The sequence below is a fragment of the Tachypleus tridentatus genome, chromosome 2, assembly GCF_004210375.1.
Source record: "Tachypleus tridentatus isolate NWPU-2018 chromosome 2, ASM421037v1, whole genome shotgun sequence".
In the NCBI taxonomy this organism is placed as follows: Eukaryota; Metazoa; Arthropoda; class Merostomata; order Xiphosura; family Limulidae; genus Tachypleus; species Tachypleus tridentatus.
Genome location: NC_134826.1, coordinates 133665948 through 133686386, shown reverse-complemented (window position 1 = coordinate 133686386; position 20439 = coordinate 133665948). Strand labels below are relative to the sequence as shown.

Here is a 20439-nt window from a genome sequence, read left to right as displayed (position 1 = left end):
GAGAAGTAATTGATATCAATCAGCTGGAATTGCAACTACAGATATAGGAAAATAAATGTAGGGTTCCAATTACTTTTTATGCAGGGGTCTATCTTTTTAAGTTTTAATAGGAAAGAAAATCATATAAAGGGCATACATAACTACACAATATTGAATACTGTTTTCTGAAGTTCGTAATCCATTATATATTGATGTTTTACTACTGTTCTGTTACAGTGTGAGGAACTTTGATTCAGTAATATAGTGAATGAGATGATGAGAAAATTTCTGATGTATTTTTATTCTGAATGTTGTTTTTTTTCTTGTATTTCATATTTTTGCCACATGGTAACTGGTATGTAAGATATGCAGTTGCCATATAGTGCAATTTTAAAAACATATGCTTTGTAATCCTGCTTTAATTCAAAACCCTTTATAATTATACGAAAACAGTCAGTTTACTCATTTTATTACAACAGATCGGATATTCACATGTATTAATATATAGTTTGTTGATAGATAATTCTGTGTTGTTTTTTTCTTTTAGTGGGGCTGGGCATGAACTGATGGTTAATATGGTAGACTGATCCTTAGGGTCTGCAATTTCTGTGTTTTAACCAGTTTTACTAGAGTAATGGTTAAGTCTCACTATTTGATTAAAGTAGCCCAAGATTTACATGGTAGCCTGGGAGTTGTTGTCTACTAGCTGCCTTTCCTTTATTGCATCAGTTTGAAATTATGGGTTGATAGTGGAGATAGCCTTTGTGTTTCTTTGCATAAATTAAAAAAAAAATTCTTTTCAATTTTAAAACAGAACCACTCTCCTTTATTTACATTCAAGGTTTGGTGTCGGTTCACATCATTTCATCAAACACTTTCTTTAAAAAAAATATAAAAAAATTAACCCTCAGCTAGTTTCTTAATTGTACACAGAACGACAGTATATTTAGTTCATTATGAGAATTACTGTTATACCAGAATAGGAAAGTAATGTATGCCTTCAGAATTAAATTATACAAAATTCTAGGAGGTGCTTCGTTTATTCTTTATTAAAACCAGTATTTGAGATACCAAACGATGATCCTTAATGAAAACCATCTTTCGTTATAAAGTATTACATGTATAAATGTTAGTCAATAAAAACTTTTGATATTTAACATCATTATATTTTTAGTTACATTTTATCTTGAAATTATTCCATAAATTGAAAATCTCCTTTAACCATTTTTTCTAACCTACTATTAGAAATTTCTCATATTTTTCGCTACTTAGTACAGAATATGAAGCATATATTATTGTATAACCTATTTTTTCTTTTGCAGCAGAACTTGTAAAATATATATATATAGTATCTTACTAATTTAACAAATCGATACCTGTTATATATGAAATGTTTCATTACAATTACCATAGCATCAGGCTGACTTCCGAGTTAAGTTTGGTAAACAGGAACAATCTGTATGCTTTTAAACTAACATATTTAGTACAGTTAATATGTAATAGTGGCAAAAAAGATGCAAACTATAGAAAATTTCAAGAATAGTATTGAAGATTTTATCTGACTGACGTTTTAATCCATCATTTCTACTTGTACTTTTATAAAGATACACTAAGACAATAAGTCAGCTTTGAACACTTTTACTGTTTGTCATCTTAAACCATGTATTTACCGTCATTTCCGACTCCTAGTTAATCCCGTATTTCCTGTGTATCTTAAACCATGTCTTTATTCCTGTTACAAGTCGGAGATAATTCTAATGTTTGTGTAACGTTAAGCAGTGCCTTCACCCTCATTTGTGGCTCTAGTTATCCTGTATTTCACTAGTGTGTAATATTTAATAACGTTTTTATTCCAGTTATATTTTCTGTAAGTCTTCTAAATACATTATCTTTGGAAAGCAACAGAAGATTATTTATGTTATTAAACAACAACAATAAATCAAGGTCCATTTCAGATTCAAAAGAAAAGGCCACGTTTAGATGTAATTTTATCTTAAACTTGCTTTAAAGTGCAAATGAGTGGGAAATGCGAAAATATAAGTCAGTAAATGACATGTACATAGAGAAAATATTGTTTTATCACTTTCAGTATTTTCAATCTTTGTTACCCAAAAACTGTAATTAATTCTACACCTTATAAATAGTTGAACAAACTAACTGTAAAGTTTGAACACAAATGTTTACAACATTGTATTATTAAATGAAGTTTTACCTGGTTGAAGTCAATATTTTTACGTATAAAAATGATGGATCGGAAGTTTTGAATAAATTTATTTTTTCATTGTATTGTATATAACATAGATTTATTTAAATAGGAAGCCATCAATTTGAAAATCAGTTAAACTACATTTATAATTTAAAAACAAACTAGATCTTTATTTTGTATTATCTTCCTTTAACAAATTGTACCTGAAGTCTTAAAAGGAAATGATCATGTTATTATCTTCAACAATTCACCAAGAGAAGTAAACAAGCAATGCGCCATAATAACTTTGTTATAAAAAGAAACCTGTTTTGACCAATATGTCATAGAAACAAACTTGTCTTACTCGGTGTTTCAAGCAAGAACCATGTGTTGTAATCGGTGTGTTTTGGATTAGTTTCTATGAGTTAATCTACAAAATACCAGTTTGCTCAAAGCTGGAAAGCACAGTTTAGTCACAACGTTTTCGTACAGTTTCTCGGAGACGCAAACATACATTTTACACTCTCCTAAACAGTTCATGACATGCACTAACAGTTAGTTCTTTTCTCAAGGTATTGAGATCACAGTTAAAAATCCTTATACTTAAGACTAGTCTCTGTCTTGTTTCATTCCAAGAAGAAGAATTTTGTAAACAAATTTGTTCTTCAAAAGCCTCGTGTAATCATCGCATCTTTTAGAATTTTCTTTAACTGTTTAAAGCTCGTCTAACACATTTCACCAGGAGAAGAAGGATTACCAGCTGAGGGACACTTGCAACAGTTCTTTTGCTGGAATTACCAGACTGGTCTTTGTTCTGCTGCCCTGTCCGGAAAGGTGTTAAATACCATTATTATAGTTTTAGAAAACACTGCTATCTCTATCTTAAAATTAAAAAAAACGATCTAATTAGTTTGCAATGCAAATGATTAATAACAAATCACTCCATATTCAAGTACTATCGTAGTTGGCATCTTTTACCTTCTTTTATACTAAATCGTACCATCGTAGACTGCGATGTTTATTATTACATACACAACATATTTGGAGATCTTCCTCAAAGGATGAGAGGGAGGACGGTGAAGAAAATTCTTGTGCTAAAAGACCAATCACTTTCAAGCGTATCACCACTGATGTATACATGGTTACCAGGAGCTATCGCGTAGGCCTCAGTCCCCTACCCTCAAATAGATTTTGAAATGATGCCACACACAAGCATAAGTGATTGAGAGCAACGTCACTGTTTACTTTGATTACCAAAACTGATTTGATATATTCTGCAAAAACTTTCACCCACTTTTTTGATTGCTTACTGGGCCTAGTCTAATGGTTAACATGTTGAGCTGTGGATCACGGAGTTCCAAGCTTAAGAATAATGTAACTTAGTGTGCTTAGTGCACTTCACACTTTTAGTTGTGGCAGATCATAACAGTAATAGCAGGTTGTTTTGTTAATTTGTACCAGGTGCTGTTTTCTGGTTGAATTCCCTCTGGTTAATGTTCCAAAATTATGGACAGGTGTACCTAAATTCTAGAGAAATCTGACCTAGTCATTTAGTCAATATGTTAATCAAGCGATGAGGAGATTAGAAATTGTATTTTTTAATATTCTGTTAAGAAAAGTGTTAATGCAAACCACGAAGGTGAAGATTAACTAAGGTGACAGCAGATGGAATGTTTTATTCTTTCATGTTCCTATATACTGGCATACACACATATACATCACAAAGATCAGGGTGGGAAGTCTGTGGTCAGTAGGAAGACTATTAGCCTGTAACTACTAGTGTGATCAGAAGCTTATAGGATCCTGCCTTGGTTAAGATAGATTTCCGTACATATATTTTTTTCCGTTACATTTAGTCATCCAACCATAAGGGGCTTCTGATCTAAAGTAGTGTTTTCACATAATGAATACCCACGTTTTTTTGTACTTCCCCACTTACACATTTATATATTTCATATAACAACATGGTGAAAATAATACTAGCTAGAATGTCACAACATTCACATTTTTAAGTATGTGATCACAAAGTACACTGAAACAAAAGAACTGTTTTGAACCTCTATGTTGATGTTTTTTACCTGTTTCAGACTTGCCAGGTGGCGTAGTAGGTTTATTGGTCTCATGCTGATACCAGTATGATTCACCACCAGCAGGTGCTATATCCTGTGAAGGTGGTGTCAGCGCTGATCCCCATGGTGGCTTCACATGAACAAAAGTCACTGGAACTTGTGGACAGGACACTAAAAATTATACATAGTTTGTTTAAATTATTTTTGACATAAAAGTATTATAAAACTTCCAATTGTATGTATAATATTGTAAAAAAGTAAAAGTACTATATTTCATAGCGTCTGTATACATTACTTAATCAAGTAAGTTAGTTTTCAGTGTGTTGTGTTTACCTTGTTTAGTGATCTTCATACCCCTAGTAAAGGGATCTTCACCTCGAGAACATCTCTCTCCCGCTTCTTTGATGTAGGCCTCGTTTCCATTTTTAAAAACTTTTCCTACCTTAAGGATATTAAAAGAATGGTGAACATGAGAATATTATCTAACAATAACATCTTGAACTTATAGACGTATATACTTTATTTTATAACCATTATTACAGTAATGTGGAGAACATAACACAAATATAACACGCGGGTCAAATCCATTTTTGGAATAACTGTATTGATGAAAAGCTTACTAAAGTTGTCTCCCGCTATCCCTAATTTATAACTGCTGACCTGTAGGAAGTTAGACAATCAGCTGCACAATACACACTAAGGTAAATAATAATAATAAAATAAATAATATTAAATTATATATTCAAGCATCTAAGCCCGCCCTCTACATTCGGACACTCAGTTACACGACCCCTTTCAAACGTGTGGTAAGCTTCCGGTCAGCTTCTTTCTTTGTGAACCTGACGATGACCGAAGAAGGTCGAAACGTTGTTCGCTCCTCTACGTAAAATATTTTCTCAACCCAAACGAGCCGTTTTTACATATATATTACACTAAGGCAGTGGTTTCCAACCAGGGTTGATCGCACCCCTTTGGGGTGCGAGAGAGCGTTCCAGGAGGTGCGAGATAACATTTCAGTTTGTTTGTTTTTTTTGTTTATATTAAGGGTACTGTCCTATATATTCAAAAATTACGTTCGATTTTTATTTCTTATTTTTCTTGTTACAGACGTACCTTTTTACCTTGTTACGATAAACTATCGTTTCTATCGTCACCGGCGCAGACCGAAATCTTAATATACAACTGTAAACAAACAACACACGAAACGTAAACGTGACCTAAATACTTGGTACAAATTATTAGGTTATGTTTGTGAACGCCGTCTAAAAGTGTCTATTATTTATTTATGTTATGTATTCACGTGATCGTGACTCGAGAAACTTCCAGAAGTATCCAGAATTAATCGATGACGTCATGTGACGTATATTCGATAATGTTCTAGAAAGTTTCGCAGAGTATATAAACTCATGCGTGATGCTATGGTAGTCAGTGCATCGTTGATTTTGTGTTCGTGCAAAAAACTTCATTATGTCAAAGAAAAGGAAATGGAATGATGATTATGTGAAGTATAGTTTCACTTGCATCAGAACAACTGAAGATTTGCAATAACCCCAGTGCATGCTTTGTGACGCTGTCCTTTCAAACGCAAATTTGAAGCCATCTAAGCTGCAGGAACACTTCAACAACCGGCATGGTGGAGCAGCTGTTGCAGGCCATGATGTTGAATCGTTGAAAGGTAGAAGGGCCCGCTTTGATTCTCGAGCAACTCTTCCAAAATTAGGTTTTATATCTGCTGACAAACCACTGCTGATGACTTCATACTACGTGGCGTATAAAGTAGTCAAATCAAAGAAGTCCATATAATTGCAGAAGAGGTGATAAAACCGTGTGCATTAGAAATGGCAACAATTGTTCTGGGAAAAGAAGCCTCAAACAAGCTTAAATTAGTGCCGTTATCAAATAATGTTATTCAAAACCGAATTGGTGATTTGAGTTCGGACATTTTGGACCAAGTTATCGCAGATATCAGGGCTAGTCCCTTGAAAATCTCTCTCCAATTGGACGAAACAACTGATGTTGCAAATTGCGGTTAACGCATCGCACTAGTGAGGTATGTCCATGATGGTGCCATAATGGAAGATTTCATGTTCTGTGAAGATCTGAAAACAACCACAAAAGGGAGAGATGTCTTCCAGTCTGTTAAGGACTTCTTTGCGAAATATGATTTAGATATCCAAATTATTGGTTCTGTGTGTATTGACGGTGCCCCTGCTATGCTAGGAAATAAATCAGGATTTTTTGTACTGATGAAACAAGAGATTCCACACTTTCAAGGTACTCACTGTTTTCTTCATCGACATGCTTTGGCATAAAAAACATTGCTTCCAAAGTTGAAAAAGGTCCTTGACATTTCTGTGAAGACCATCAACTGGATTAGGGGTCGCGCTCTGAACCATCGCCTCTTCAAGTCGCTTTGTGAAGATTTTGGAAGTAAGCATTCAGTTTTGCGTTTTCACACAGAAGTCCGCTGGCTGTCACGTGGGAGAACTTTAACGCGCTTCTTTGAACTGCGAGAAGAAGTCAAAACTTTTCTGAAGGAACGTGACTATGATCTGCCCAGAGAAATAGAATAACAAGAGTTCAACTAAATGCTAGCCTATTTGAGTGATATTTTTCACTCGTATGAATGATTTGAGTGCATCTCTTCAAGGGAAAAACATAAACATATTGAAATGCTGCGAAAAGTTAAATGCTTTCAAAGAAAAGTTACATCTTTGGTGTCGACGAGTTAAAAGAGGGAATCTTTCAAATTTTCCATTACTTGAAGAAATGGTAGGTGAGGATGAGTCCCTAATTCCATGTGTGTGTGAAGAAACTGTGGATCATTTGAAAATACTATCAAAATCATTTGATGGATATATTGGAGGAGAAGTTGAAACTTCTGAAAAATGGATTATGAATCCATACTCCTTCAATTTGGATAATATGTCAGATGATGAAGAACTGAAGGAAGATCTTATTGAACTGCGCACTAATCAAGTTCTTGAAATGCAGTTTGAAAGCAAAACATTGGAACAATATTGGTGTTCGGCAATGGACATGTTTCCAAGACTTTGTGAAAAAGCGCTAAATGTGCTCATCCCATTCCCGACGACATACTTATGTGAGTTTGGATTGAGTGCCCTTTTGTCAATCAAGACAAAATCTAGAAATCGCTTGGGTGCACAGGCAGACTTGCGGATTGCTATCAGCAACAAAGTGCCACGCTTTGAAAAACTCGTAAGAAATACACAGGAACAAAAGAGTCATTAAATTTAAATTGGCTTATGAACATTTGAACATTTCAAATTCAAAGAAATTTCATTTCATGCATGGATGAAAATTTATTTTTTGTAGGCCATGTAGGGTTTATGCAACTGTTAGTTAGTTGTAATATTTTTTTCTTTTCCAAATGTTTCGTTTTTGTTTATATATCATTAAAAATACTAATTATAAAATTTTGTTTTGGCCACCTTCACCTTTATTCTTAGAATAAATAATTACTGTGAGGGGTGCGGGGCATAAAAAAGGTTGGGAACCACTGCATTAAGGAACACACTGTCGCTTTTATAATGCACGAATAGCTTTTAAAGTGCAAATAATATTTTGTGGTATGGCTGACATTTAAATTCACCTCGCTAGCTACAATATCCAGAGTTCTACCACAGGACCAACCTGCACTAATTACAAAACAATGTGCCTGTCTGTGTGTGTGGCTGCCATATCTCCAAAGGGTAAAGAACCTACAGACTTAAAACTTCACGCGCATACTAATGGTATTCTGAGGGTGTGTACCAGAGTATAATATTTTAGATTTGGCTCAAAGAAATTTTAAGCTATTTTTGCCCTATAACCCTTAATCCCCATACTTCTCATTTCTAAAGATCTATATATAGAGAGAAATATCGTAGTTTTTTACAATTCTCACTTACTAAATGAACAATATATGGGGTTTTTCTATCATATACTTTTTTTTTTCAACACAAACATGGGAAGAAAAAATGAAATTTGAGAATTTAAAAACATTTGAATTTATCTATTCTTCGAAAATGGAAGCAAACAACAGGAAGTAAAATATGAATCAGGAAATATTGGGTGATTCGAATAATAAAAATAATTTAAATAAAAACACAGAATGAAAAAAACAACAAGTCCGAGAATATTAATTAAAACTATTTGCTTTTAAAGAGAGTTGAATTGGATTACGTTCGGGAAAAGGCAACACACAAATAAAGTATACTGGCACGTTGGAATAGCTAAAAAGTAATTGTGATAATGAAGACGCTTGACTGGCACATTGGAATAGCTAAAAACTAATTGTGATAATGGAGACGTTTGACTGACACATTGGAGTAGCTATAGAAGTAATTGTGATAATGGAAACGCTTGACTGGCACATTGGAGTAGCTATAGAAGTAATTGTGATAATGGAATTGCTTGACTGGCACATTGGAGTAGCTATAGAAGTAACTGTGATAATGAAAACTCTTGACTGGCACATTGAGAACTCTCTGAATTATGAGGGGGCCTTAAAATCCAGCAGCGGAGTGTGGATATTTTATACAAGTGGTAAATATGAGAAGAAAACATATTAAAATTATTTTAAAAGGCGTTGTTGAAAGACTAGAAAAGAAAGAAATACCATTATTTCCAAGGAAATGCCACGAAAATAGATAGCTATATACAGTTCTAAACTAATATTGTTGGACGGTAAAAAAAGCTCAATTTTATGTTACGACAACATCCTAGAACTTTATGGGTATGAAACATAAGAACAGAATAGTAATATGTGTAAATAGTAATATATTGTAAATATGACCTACACATTTAAGATTATTCAGTTAGGATAATGTACTGCCTTATCGCAGTTTATTTAATTAAAGCTTATTTATTATTTAAATACTGAGAGTTCATATCTTAGTAATCTATAAAACTATAAATTATTCTCTTGTACAAAGATGTATATTATTCACTCTTTCAATAAGTGATTAAACTAGGACAAATATAACTTTGAATATTTAGTAAAAAAACATAAGGCTGTGAAAATACTAGTATTAGAGACACGCATGTTCTCCATAAACGTAATTGTATAACGCTGGGTTATTATGCACTTATGATTATATAACTTATACCCTTAAACTAAACCAGACACACACACAACGTTCGAAAAAAACGATAAAAGAAATAATAGGTCAGGTTCAGAAAGTTTGCTCGTAATTCTAAGAGACTAACTATTCTAACACAACCCCATCGAACCTTATATAAATAGCATTTTACTCAGTCATGCATTCATTTCTTAATTATTTCTTTTAGTTTATAAGTTTTCAGAGGTCAAGTATTGTGTCATATTTCAGTAATTAACGTTACATGTACAGTTGAAAACGGCTAGTTTAATCAAACTTCAGGACACGATGCTATTTTTGTACACAGTTACAAAATATGTTGATGTACTCACAAAACACTGATATCCTTTCATATCATGGCGCATTGTGTAAGTGAAGAGGACGCCATTCTCTTCCCAGTTTCCAATGCAACGATAAACACGCTCTGCAAGACATAGAAAACAAGGGTTAAACAATACCAATAATAACTTCGCGGGATAGAGGGATGTTGTTTACGTTTTATTATTAAATGAAAACTCTCATTCAAAATGTAATTCACATGCAGAGTGTGCGAAAAGCAGCGTTATTACAATATATTAGACGTGCTTCAAAAATATGGGCAAACATTAGGATATTAACAAGGTAATTTATTTCTATAATTAATTTCATATATACGCGCAAAAATTTTCTAATGAAGTGTCTAGTGTTATTACATTTTATTAAATAATGTTGCATGTAATTTATACTACTCTTAACAAAAATGCTCATATTAAGCGAGATATCAATCGAAGTATTCGAGGTTTACGTGTAGTTTACCTTTATAAAAACCGGTTTCTTAATTTTTGGTAAACATTTTGTTTTTGGTCACGATTTTTTATATAACAGAAGTTTTGGTTTTTGAATTTCGCGCAAAGCTACACGAGGGCTATCTAGCCGTCCCTAATTTTGCAGCGCAAGACTAGAAGGAAGGCAGCTAGTCATCACCACCCACCACCAACTCTTAGGCTACTCTTTTACCCATGAATAGTGGGATTGACCGTAACATTATAACGCCCCATCAGCTGACAGGGTAAGCATGTTTGGTGCCACGGGGGTTCGGACCCGCGATCCTCGGATAACGAGTCGAACGCTTTAACCCACCTGGCTATGCCGGGCCTTTTTATATAACATACAACGTTTTGGAACAACATGGGAGATATTGGTCCATCTCGGCTATTGCATTGGTCGGCTTTTTTCCATTATCTTAACTGAAACTATTAATAAATAAATTTTAAAAAAATATTAAAGCCAACCCTTATCATTCATACACTTAAATTTAGTTTCCACATCATTCAAAAACAATGTATTCCAAAGGCCAACTACCTGTTAAAAGAATACAAACTGTCTCACCTTAAAATGACTCCTACCCTGCCAAAATTGATATTGTGTCCCCTAGTCCTATTATTTTACTGTTAAATATAAAAAAGATGATACATCAGCATTACCAATTCCCTTTAGAACCCCAATCAAATTTCCCCTACTTTTTTATTTTCAAGAAAAAAAATTTTAGATATGACAACCACTCCATGTCAGGAACTCTTCTAGTAACTCTTCTCTGAACATTTTGTGACAATTCAGTGTTTTTCCTAAGACAAGGAGCTCAACACTGAACACAATACTCCAAAAGTGGCCGAATCAATAACCTATACAAAGAAATTATAACTTCTTTAGACTTGTATTCAGTCCTTCTGTAGATACCACCTAAGCTCCGATTTGGTCTACCATTAGCAACAGCACACTGCTTGGATGGCTTTAGAGACCGATCGATTACTACACTAAGATCCGTTTTCTTCGTAGCATTGTTATAGTTATTTCCATCCAAATTATACTTATAATTTAAACTATGATAACCCACATGCATTACCTTGCATTTATTATAATCAAAACCCATCTGCCATTTATTTGACCAACTCAGTAAATGATCTAAATCTTTTTTGTAAAACATAACCAGCAACACCAAAGACCTTGATATTGTCAGCAGATTTATTGACCATTCCTTCATCTATGTCATTAATGTAAATAAGACTCATTCTGAAACGATTATTAATTTGATAAATAATTGTATTTAGTTGACTATATTGGAAAGGCGATAGTAAGTTGAAACGCAGGCTGCAATTTACAGACTACCAGTCTGTGTAATAATAGGAGTAAGAAGTATAGATATATATATGCACACTTGTATTAAAAAAGTAATTTTAGTGTATTATATGCCATTTTTGAATGAATCTTTCCGTTCAAGTACAAAAATATACACAGAAACTTAATAAGTTGTAAGAGTAGTCACAGTTTCTTACAAAACGTAATTAATTAATTGAATTTAAATTCAGTGCTGCTTCTTACACTACATAAGGCCTGGCATGGCCGAGCGCGTAAGGCGTGCAACTCGTAATCCGAGGGTCGCGGGTTCGCACCCGCGTCGCGCTAAACATGCTCGCCCTCCCAGCCGTGGGGGTGTATAATGTGATGGTCAATCCCACTATTCGTTGGTAAAAGAGTAGCCCAAGAGTTGGCGGTGGGTGGTGATGACTAGCTGTCTTCCCTCTAGTCTTACACTGCTAAATTAGGGACGGCTAGCACAGATAGCCCTCGAGTAGCTTTGTGCGAAATTCCAAAACAAATAAACAAAACAAAATTACACTACATATTTATTTTTCTTGCAACTTTAAATATTCTAAGCTAAGCCTTTTCGTGATAGCAATAATAAATACCATGAGAAACAACTATATATACATATATATATATATATATAGAGAGAGAAGTCATTGTAAGTTAGAATAATGAAATAACTGCATCCTTCACTGGTATTTCGGCCATTAGAAAATATGCGAATCAACGTGAACCTGTGTTCTTTTCCTTTTCGACGTTACAATCATCTCGCGAAAAATAAAGATAAAACATAGGTCCCAGGTGTAGACAAGTGTTTCTCTCATAGGCAATTGTTTAGTTGAAAGAACGTTGTAAATGTTCAGTTGTCCTTCTATTACTGTAAAAATTAATTAGTATTTGCATTAAGTTATTTATTCGTGTGTGTAACGTTCTTAATTTGAACTAAACATTACTTTGGCATCATACACTAACCTAAAAATGCTTGGCTAGACACACTGAGGAAACCGCGAACAATCAGTTATAAACAAATAAATAATATAAGGAAAAAACAACTGATAAAATTCTTCGGCAACCAAACGCCACATTGTCAAACTTTTCATTACAAATGAAACAATATTCAAAATAAATAAGTTCGGTTGTTTGTTGTTTTTTATAATTATTATATTTATATTTAGAACTAGAAAGAAGAAACAACATAATTTGTATAGCTTTACATGCGTTAGATTTATTTAATAATGTAGTGCCAAAAATATCAAGTTTTACTAGGCTTAAGATATATAATCTACCAACAAAATACAACATTCTTGCTGCTCCCCTGCCCAATGGCTCAGTGCCCTAAAAAACAGCTTTCTGCGCTCGTGAGTAGAGCGTAGATAACCCATTGCGTAGAACAGCCAGTTTCGAAAACCGTGGTGGATAGAACACAGATAGCCCATTGTGTAGGCTTTGTGTTTAATTTCAAACAAACTAATTGGACAGTGGGATTTGACATTAATTTCTTTAACACATCCACAGCCTAAAATTGCAGAGCGCATTTTAGAGATAAGGGGACAAGAACCGTAAATTTTCAAATTCACAGTCCGAGTACACTAGCCATCAAGCCATGCCCAGCCCTCAATCATTCTTATTATGAAATGCTTTCATTTGTTTTTGCATTTATATCAATATACTGTGTAAATAAATTGCTATCCTAACAATAAACTTCCATAAAATGCATTCCTACACGTTTTCGGATTCAGTAATCCATTGAACCGTGTGTGATTATGCGGTGTATTGTTTCATTATAGATCGAACAGGTTAAAAAAAATATTAGTGGCGTTTTCAACCGTGAACGCGTAATCACAGAATCGAAAGTTAATCCCTTGATTCACTTCAAATAACCGAATAAAGGTGCTCTTCCTCTGATCAATTGCTCAGAATTTAGAACAGTTATAATTGAACGCTAGGGGTCCCATGACCTGAACGTTTAGACCACGTACACGTAATGTTCTGTTCAGAATGAAACGTCCTATTCCAGTAAATAGTAAGAAGTAAGGAAAATTGAAAAATATTGTAATAATTTTGGCTGTAGTCACAGTCACGTTTACACAGTCAGCACAGTCACGTTTACACAGTCAGACAGAAAAACGAAAATTAAAGAGGACATCAGCTAGCTAATAATCACATACAAGGTTTAAGGTTCACTGTAATGATGCATTCATGTGTGTCGCTTTCAAAGGACCCATTTCAAGCGATGTGTTGTAGCAAGTGCATCACAGTTAATGTTCTTTGTGTTTACGGTCGTTACTCAATTTATTTTAAATAAAAAACAATCGTAGCCTTTCTGTCTTCATACATATGATGTCGTCATAAAACAATGTTAACCTTATTTTTGATTGTGTATACTTATGCGGTCGAGTTATAAAGTTACACGCCAATAATGAATGCTTATAAAAGTTAACTACAATGTTGTACCTAAATTTTTTTATAATGTTTAAATCGTGCATCATTACACAACATTAAGAACAGACATAATATGCAACGTACATTATTTGGACATACAGGAAAAAAAATATTTCTTTTGCAGAAAATAATTTTATATGCCAGTAATGAGTGTCTTACGTGCGAAAGTGCCGTCTTAGGCAAAGACCCATTTGTTAGGATTGTGACATTTGTGTGATTCATCTGTGTAATAGTAGCTTTAAGGTAGCCAACTGCCCATGAATAGAAACCTTCTTCGAGGTCTTTGAATATGGAGATTGTGGAAAGTTTAGACACGAATAGCGCTCATAATGACCAATAATGTTTGATTGCTTGTTTTTGAATTTCACACAAAGCTATACGAGAGATATCTGCGCTAGCCATCCCTAATTTAGCAGTATAACACAAGAGTAAAGGCAGCTAGTCATCACCACCCACCGCCAACTCTTGCGCTACTCTCTTACCAACGATTGATCATCATATTATAACGCCCCGGAACATATTATAACGGCTAAAAGGGCGAACATGTTTGGTATGGCATGGATTCGATTTGGTATGGCAGGGATTGGCCGACCAATAATGTCCAACATGGTTTTGATTGTTGCAAAGATGTGAGTATTATAATTTTTAATGACTAGTGGAACGTTTCGAAAAAGAAGTAAATTGCCATTAAGATGCATTGGTTAACTTAGTACTTGAGAACAGGAGCTTTGGTAAAAAGAATGGAAGAAAATACTTCTCAGAATAAAATTAAAGTTTAGCTCAGATTAAGTTTGAAAAAAAAAAATCTTAACACACTGTATAAAAACAAAGTGAAAATAAAAGTTTATTAAGTACAGAATAGCGTTTGTCTCTAAATTAGAGAAAACTTTTTTACTGCATAAGATACCAGTGGAGATTTGAAATCGATATGGATAAGAATGAGAAAATTATACGGGAAACAATAGCATCTTCTAGAGCGCATGCGTTTCTCGTGCCATTTTTCTTTCTCTCTGTTTGTTTCGAAAAATTGCGCAAAGCTATACAAGGGCTGTCTGTGATAGGGATGTACCTATCGAAGTTTGGTAGAGATCAAAAGAATAGCCCAAGGAACTTATAGGGACGGTTGGAGAGGTCAGATCCAAACGTCTACCCCATATGACACCACATGGAGACCTCTAAGGATACATGCCAAGTTTGGATGAAATCGGTGAGAAAATGTAGGCGTGAATAGTAGAGACACGTGCAAAGACACTTCTCGGTATGTGTACAAACGGTTGTGTTTGTAAAAAACGACGAGTCAATGTCTTTCAGATTTTACGTCATCGGTAAAAAAGACATAAACATCAGCTACGCACATCACATTATAATCAAACAAAACAGATATCCTTATATAACCAATTCAATCCATTGAGTGTTGAAATAACATCAGCGGTAGATCAATGTCTGTAACTGTAATGGTAAGAACTAAATATGAGCATTCTTTTGTTCTCATTGTGCAAACAGGTACCGAAACCCATGTTTTAGTTTATATGTATTCAGACTTGTGGCAGGGCCACTGGGAGGGGCGTCGTGGATTCTTTAACTTATTTGTGATGTGGCTAAACGTTCTTCCGATGAGGAATTTTTTAAAGTAAAGGATTAATAAAGTTGCTGTTCTTTATGAGATTTTGAGGTAGTGATTAACTTAGGTTTACTGTAAGGTCTTCCACTTATCTTTAAAACACATTAACTAAGGTTTACTGTAAGGTCTTCCACTTTATCTTTCAACATATTAATTTAGGCTTACTGTAAAGTCTTCTACTTTAACTTCAAAACACAATAACTTAGATTTACTCTAATGTTTTCCGCTTTATATTTAAAACACATTAACTTAAATTTATTCTAAGGTCTTCTACTTTATCTTTAAAGCATAATGAGCAACTGCACATCTGAGTTTACACGAGATTCAAGTGGATACGTTAGATATATACATATTTATTATTGTTACCGGGTCCAGCTTTAACCGTTAGGTGGAGTGATAGGTAACTGTTTAGGGCAGAAAACGAATAAAAGCTTTCACTTGAATTGGATTTATGCTTAACAGAATCTATTATTTCGCGTTTACTGACTTCAAAATTTTGTTTAATTACACAGACGCTGTTTGTTTGTTGCTAAATACAAAAATACGCAAATAACTATCTTGCTTTGCCCACCGCAGTCTAGAAACACAAATTTTAGCACTATAAACCCACAGACTTGCCGCTGAGACACCGGGGGAGTGGGGGTAGGCATTGTAGAATAATAACCTTAAAGGCAAAATAATTTTCTCCTAAACTCAAGTAAGTATACCTTAAAAGTACCTTAAAGCTGTGTATCTAAAACACAGAGTAATTATAATCAAGCTCTTCTGAAATTTAAACATTTCGAAATAACAAGAAGAAAAAAAATGACATGCTTGAAAAAGCCTACTAGAATTTGCGGCATTCTGTTATGTAATGTTACGTATGCGTTTACCGAAAATAATTACGGGTTCCACCGCGGACGGAATTATAAATATTGCCTCAGGTGGCAAAATATCTAAAGTAGATCTTGACTGTAAATAATACAGATAAATAATGATGGCATACAAACCTTTCAATCACAACAGTCAGAAGATCTCGTATTAATATATATATATATATATATAATATATACACATCAGTGCTAAAACGTTCTTGAATGTTAAAAGCTGTGTTGTGCGTTTTTTTTTTATAAATCGTCTGCAGCTGAAAGCTCGCGAATGTGAATGAGAATGTATGAAAATGATATATTTTAACGTAGGAAAATGACTAATTTTTTGTCTGAAACAACTGCGAAGTAATGTGAAGAATCTAAACAAACGGAGTAAATTGATATTAGTCACGAAGAAATATATATACAAAAAGGCTTAGCTCATAGCAGTTCACTACAGGATATCAAACACGCAGAAAAGGTAGAAAGCATCAAATGGTATTTCCTTCTCATTAAATGATTAAACAAACGATATTAGCTCAACGGACTATGACGCGGGGATAAAACTGTTCAAGTTTATAATTATGGCTACCACCATTCCTGGAATTATCTGAGTTATTGTATTAAATACGCCATTGCACGCTTTAGACTTGTAACCTTTGCAACATTATGACGTTTTATAAACCAGTTATTATTATTATTATTATTCATAATATCAGATAATCCATTTGCTAATACCTTTTGTCTAGCAAAATAGGTAGACAGCTTATAGATTATAGGTTTATCTACTGGAATTAATGAGTGTCTTGCCCGAAAGGTTTATGAATCTTTGTAAGGATCACAGCGCCCTCTAAATAGATGGAATACGGTCGGTATCACTAAAGCTATGCCTTAAAGTATATACATTTTGTGTTTAATCTCTACTTATGTTTCAAGTTCCTTAAAATGATTGATGTCTGGGCAGCAATGAGATTGTTACTATCAGTAATGGCGTAAAAACAACATTACTTTTCACGACAAGCATGAACGTGAGCCTCAAGTAACCTACTTTCATAGAAACATGATTTAAACAAAGCTTCTTTTTATAGACAAAAGCCTAAATTTATATACAGTTTTTAAAATATTCTGAAAGTTTATATTGGTAACATTAGTGACTGTAACGTGATTGTGAGAACGCCTGCACATATTGGATTTACTGCGGAAATGACTCCAACAACTTCCAAAATTAACTATTTATTCATGCCCAGGTGAGTTGAGGCGTGCGACTCGTAGTCTGAGGTTCAGGGGTTCGCATCCCCGTCGCACCAAATATGCTCGCCCTTTCAGCCGTGGAGGCGTTATAATGTCACGGTCAATCCCACTATTCGTTGGTAAAAGAGTAGCCCAAGAGTTGGCGGTTGGTGGTGATGACTAGCTGTCTTCCCTCTAGTCTTACACTGCTAAATTAGGGACGGCTAGCACAGATAGCCCTCGAGTAGCTTTGCGCGAAATTCAAAAAACAAACTATTTATTCAAATAAAGGACATAATTTATTTTAGTCACTACCCTGTTATTGCAGGATAAATTTCCTAATTCCTTTGTTATTTATTAAGTAGAGTCTTAAAATTCTGATCATGCAGAGATTGATTGGAAACTTTTCTTACAGTTTCCAAATACTGATTAATGAGAGATTTACTCTCATGAGTTAACGTCCTTATTACAAGTAATTTTTGGAACAAACACCGCTTCACAGAACAATCTAATAGCGCTAGTAGTATCCTTGGAAACAGTCTTTGACAGAGAAAGGCCCGGCATGGCCAGATGGGTTAAGGCGTTCGACTCGTAATCTGAGGATTGCGGGTTTGAATCTCCGTCACAACAAAACATGCTCGACATTTCACCCGTGGGTGCGTTATAATGTGACGTTCAATCCCACTATTCGTTGGTAAAAAGAGTAGCCCAAGTGTTGGCAGTGGGTGGTGATGACTAGCTGCCTTCCCTCTAGTCTTACACTGCTAAATTAGGGACGACTAGCGCAGAAAGGCCGCGTGTAGCTTTGTGCAAAATTCCAAAACAAAACGAACAAACAATTTGTAAGTTAAGCATTCTCTACCACTGCTTAAGAAACTTTCATTGAATGAAGAAACAGGGACTCATAAACATCCGTACAGTTAAGCTTATTCATAAGTAAACAAAGACTATTATTGCCTAACACCAATTCTAAACTAGAAGTCAAGTATCAATGGATCAAAAGAGAGAGCAGAATAGACAGAAAGACGGGCGCGATCAAATTCAATGTGTCGTGCCGTAGAGCTAAAACGAGTGTGTGTGTGTGTGTGTTTTGTGTATAGTAAAGCCACATTGGGCTATCTGCTGAGTTCACCGAGGAGAATCGAACCCCTGATTTTAGCGTTGTAAATCCGTAAAATTACCGTTGTACCAGGGTGGAATGGGCTAAAACGAAAGGGTATAAAAGACAGAAATACTGGCACTATCGAAATTAACCATCTGTACTGGACAGTTCGAAAGAAAGTGCAGAAAGATCAGATACAAGGTACGATGAAGATCGTTGCGCTGTGATGGAAGATAAATAAAAATCCCTTAAAGAATGTCAGCAAGTGTGTAATGTCATACACTCATACATACAAATCTATCTTGTTTAACCGTATCCAGTAAAAAATGGCGTAACTCATAATGATATAATGCTGTATTATGTACTGAATCACATATAAAAGGAGGAGTTCTAAAAGATGATTTTGAACAGAACACTGCCAATAATTGAAAGAAAGATCATTTTGAACAGAACACTGCCAATAATTGAAAAAAATATCACTTTGAACAGAATAGCCAATAATGATAAAAAAGACTATTTTGAATAGACTACTGTCAATAATAAAGAAAACAACAATGAATGACTATCTTGAACAAGCTTGACCCAGAGAAGGTTAGGAAATATAAAAACAGAATCTCTTCTTCTACTTTACAGACTAAATCGAGACTTCAAATGCGCGAGTCTCAGCAAGCTTCAGTATATTCATGTCACTAAAACACTTCGGGTGCTTTACTTTGACCATTATGCTAATCAATCATCTTAATTTCTAGACACAATTCTCAAGAGGGAGGCTACAAATGGTGTCAAACAATCCACCAAAAGCGATATTTCAGTCAAATTGTGGTGTGCTGTTAACGTTACATCATAGTCCGAGTATCAGCTAATAGGTCAAGTGAAATAAAATATGGTAATGGAGTGATGGGGGGGAGAACACGCCCTTTGTCAAAATAACATCATGTAAACTTGAACTGTTTAAAACTCTTAAATATGTGAGGTAATGATGACAATAGCAGTGTATAGTGCAACCAAAATATTAAAGGTGGAACGGGTTTGGTTGTAATCGTATTCCAGGATTTATCTATCCAAGACTAATGCTTCTAGGCGTTCTACTCTGGTTTATGTAAACACTGTAAAAGTAAGGCCTGTATAACTTGCTTAGTTTTAAGATATGACATTAGAGACAGCTCTGAACAAGGTGCTACAGAAATTACACAATAGCTGAGTTACTTTCTCAATAACTCAGGGAGTAGCTTCACCTCAGGGCCTGGCATAGACTAGTGGTTAGGACGCTCTACTCGTAATCTGAGGAACGCGAGTTCAAATCCCTGTCCAAAATTACCGACCGATCCCAATGTAGTTGGGATCAAGGTCATTACGGAGAAGAAGAACTGTACCTATACCTCCTTACGTCATTCAAGATCACGAAGATGAGAGTGATAAGAACATCTTAAGGTACGTAACCATGATGACAAGAACATCTTAAGGTACGTAACCATGATGACATACAGTATGGTTCCAGATAAAGGAAAGAAACTCAGTTGATCAAGGATCAACTAGAGATTGCAAAATATAAGCAGAGGATAAGCTGCGAGGATCTGTTCAGTTGCGCTTTTCATCCTGCTATGTCAGGCATAATTATGGCGATAAATGGATCAGAAGACATTTTTCACTACAATCAAATATGTGAACATAAAAAGAGATGAAGCAGGTAAACATGTGTATTTTACTGTTGCTGTTTTTTTTTTGCATAATATTCAC

General features: G+C 34.6%; 1 protein-coding gene across 2 annotated transcripts in view; it reads right to left on the bottom strand.

Annotated features, from left to right (window-relative positions):
- Positions 1-1124: 1124 nt before the first annotated feature.
- The window catches only part of LOC143245154 (uncharacterized), a 64975-nt gene continuing 45660 nt past the window's right edge, over positions 1125-20439 (bottom strand). Inside the window, exons 12-15 of one of the 2 annotated variants that reach the window (XM_076491139.1) lie at positions 9668-9759; positions 4567-4675; positions 4243-4404; positions 1125-2986 (exon numbers count right to left, since the gene is read on the bottom strand). In XM_076491139.1, coding sequence (XP_076347254.1) covers positions 2871-2986; positions 4243-4404; positions 4567-4675; positions 9668-9759 — 479 coding nt within the window. In that variant the 3' untranslated portion in view covers positions 1125-2870. The remainder of the gene's footprint in view (positions 2987-4242; positions 4405-4566; positions 4676-9667; positions 9760-20439) is intronic. The other variant, XM_076491140.1, reaches the window with a different exon arrangement.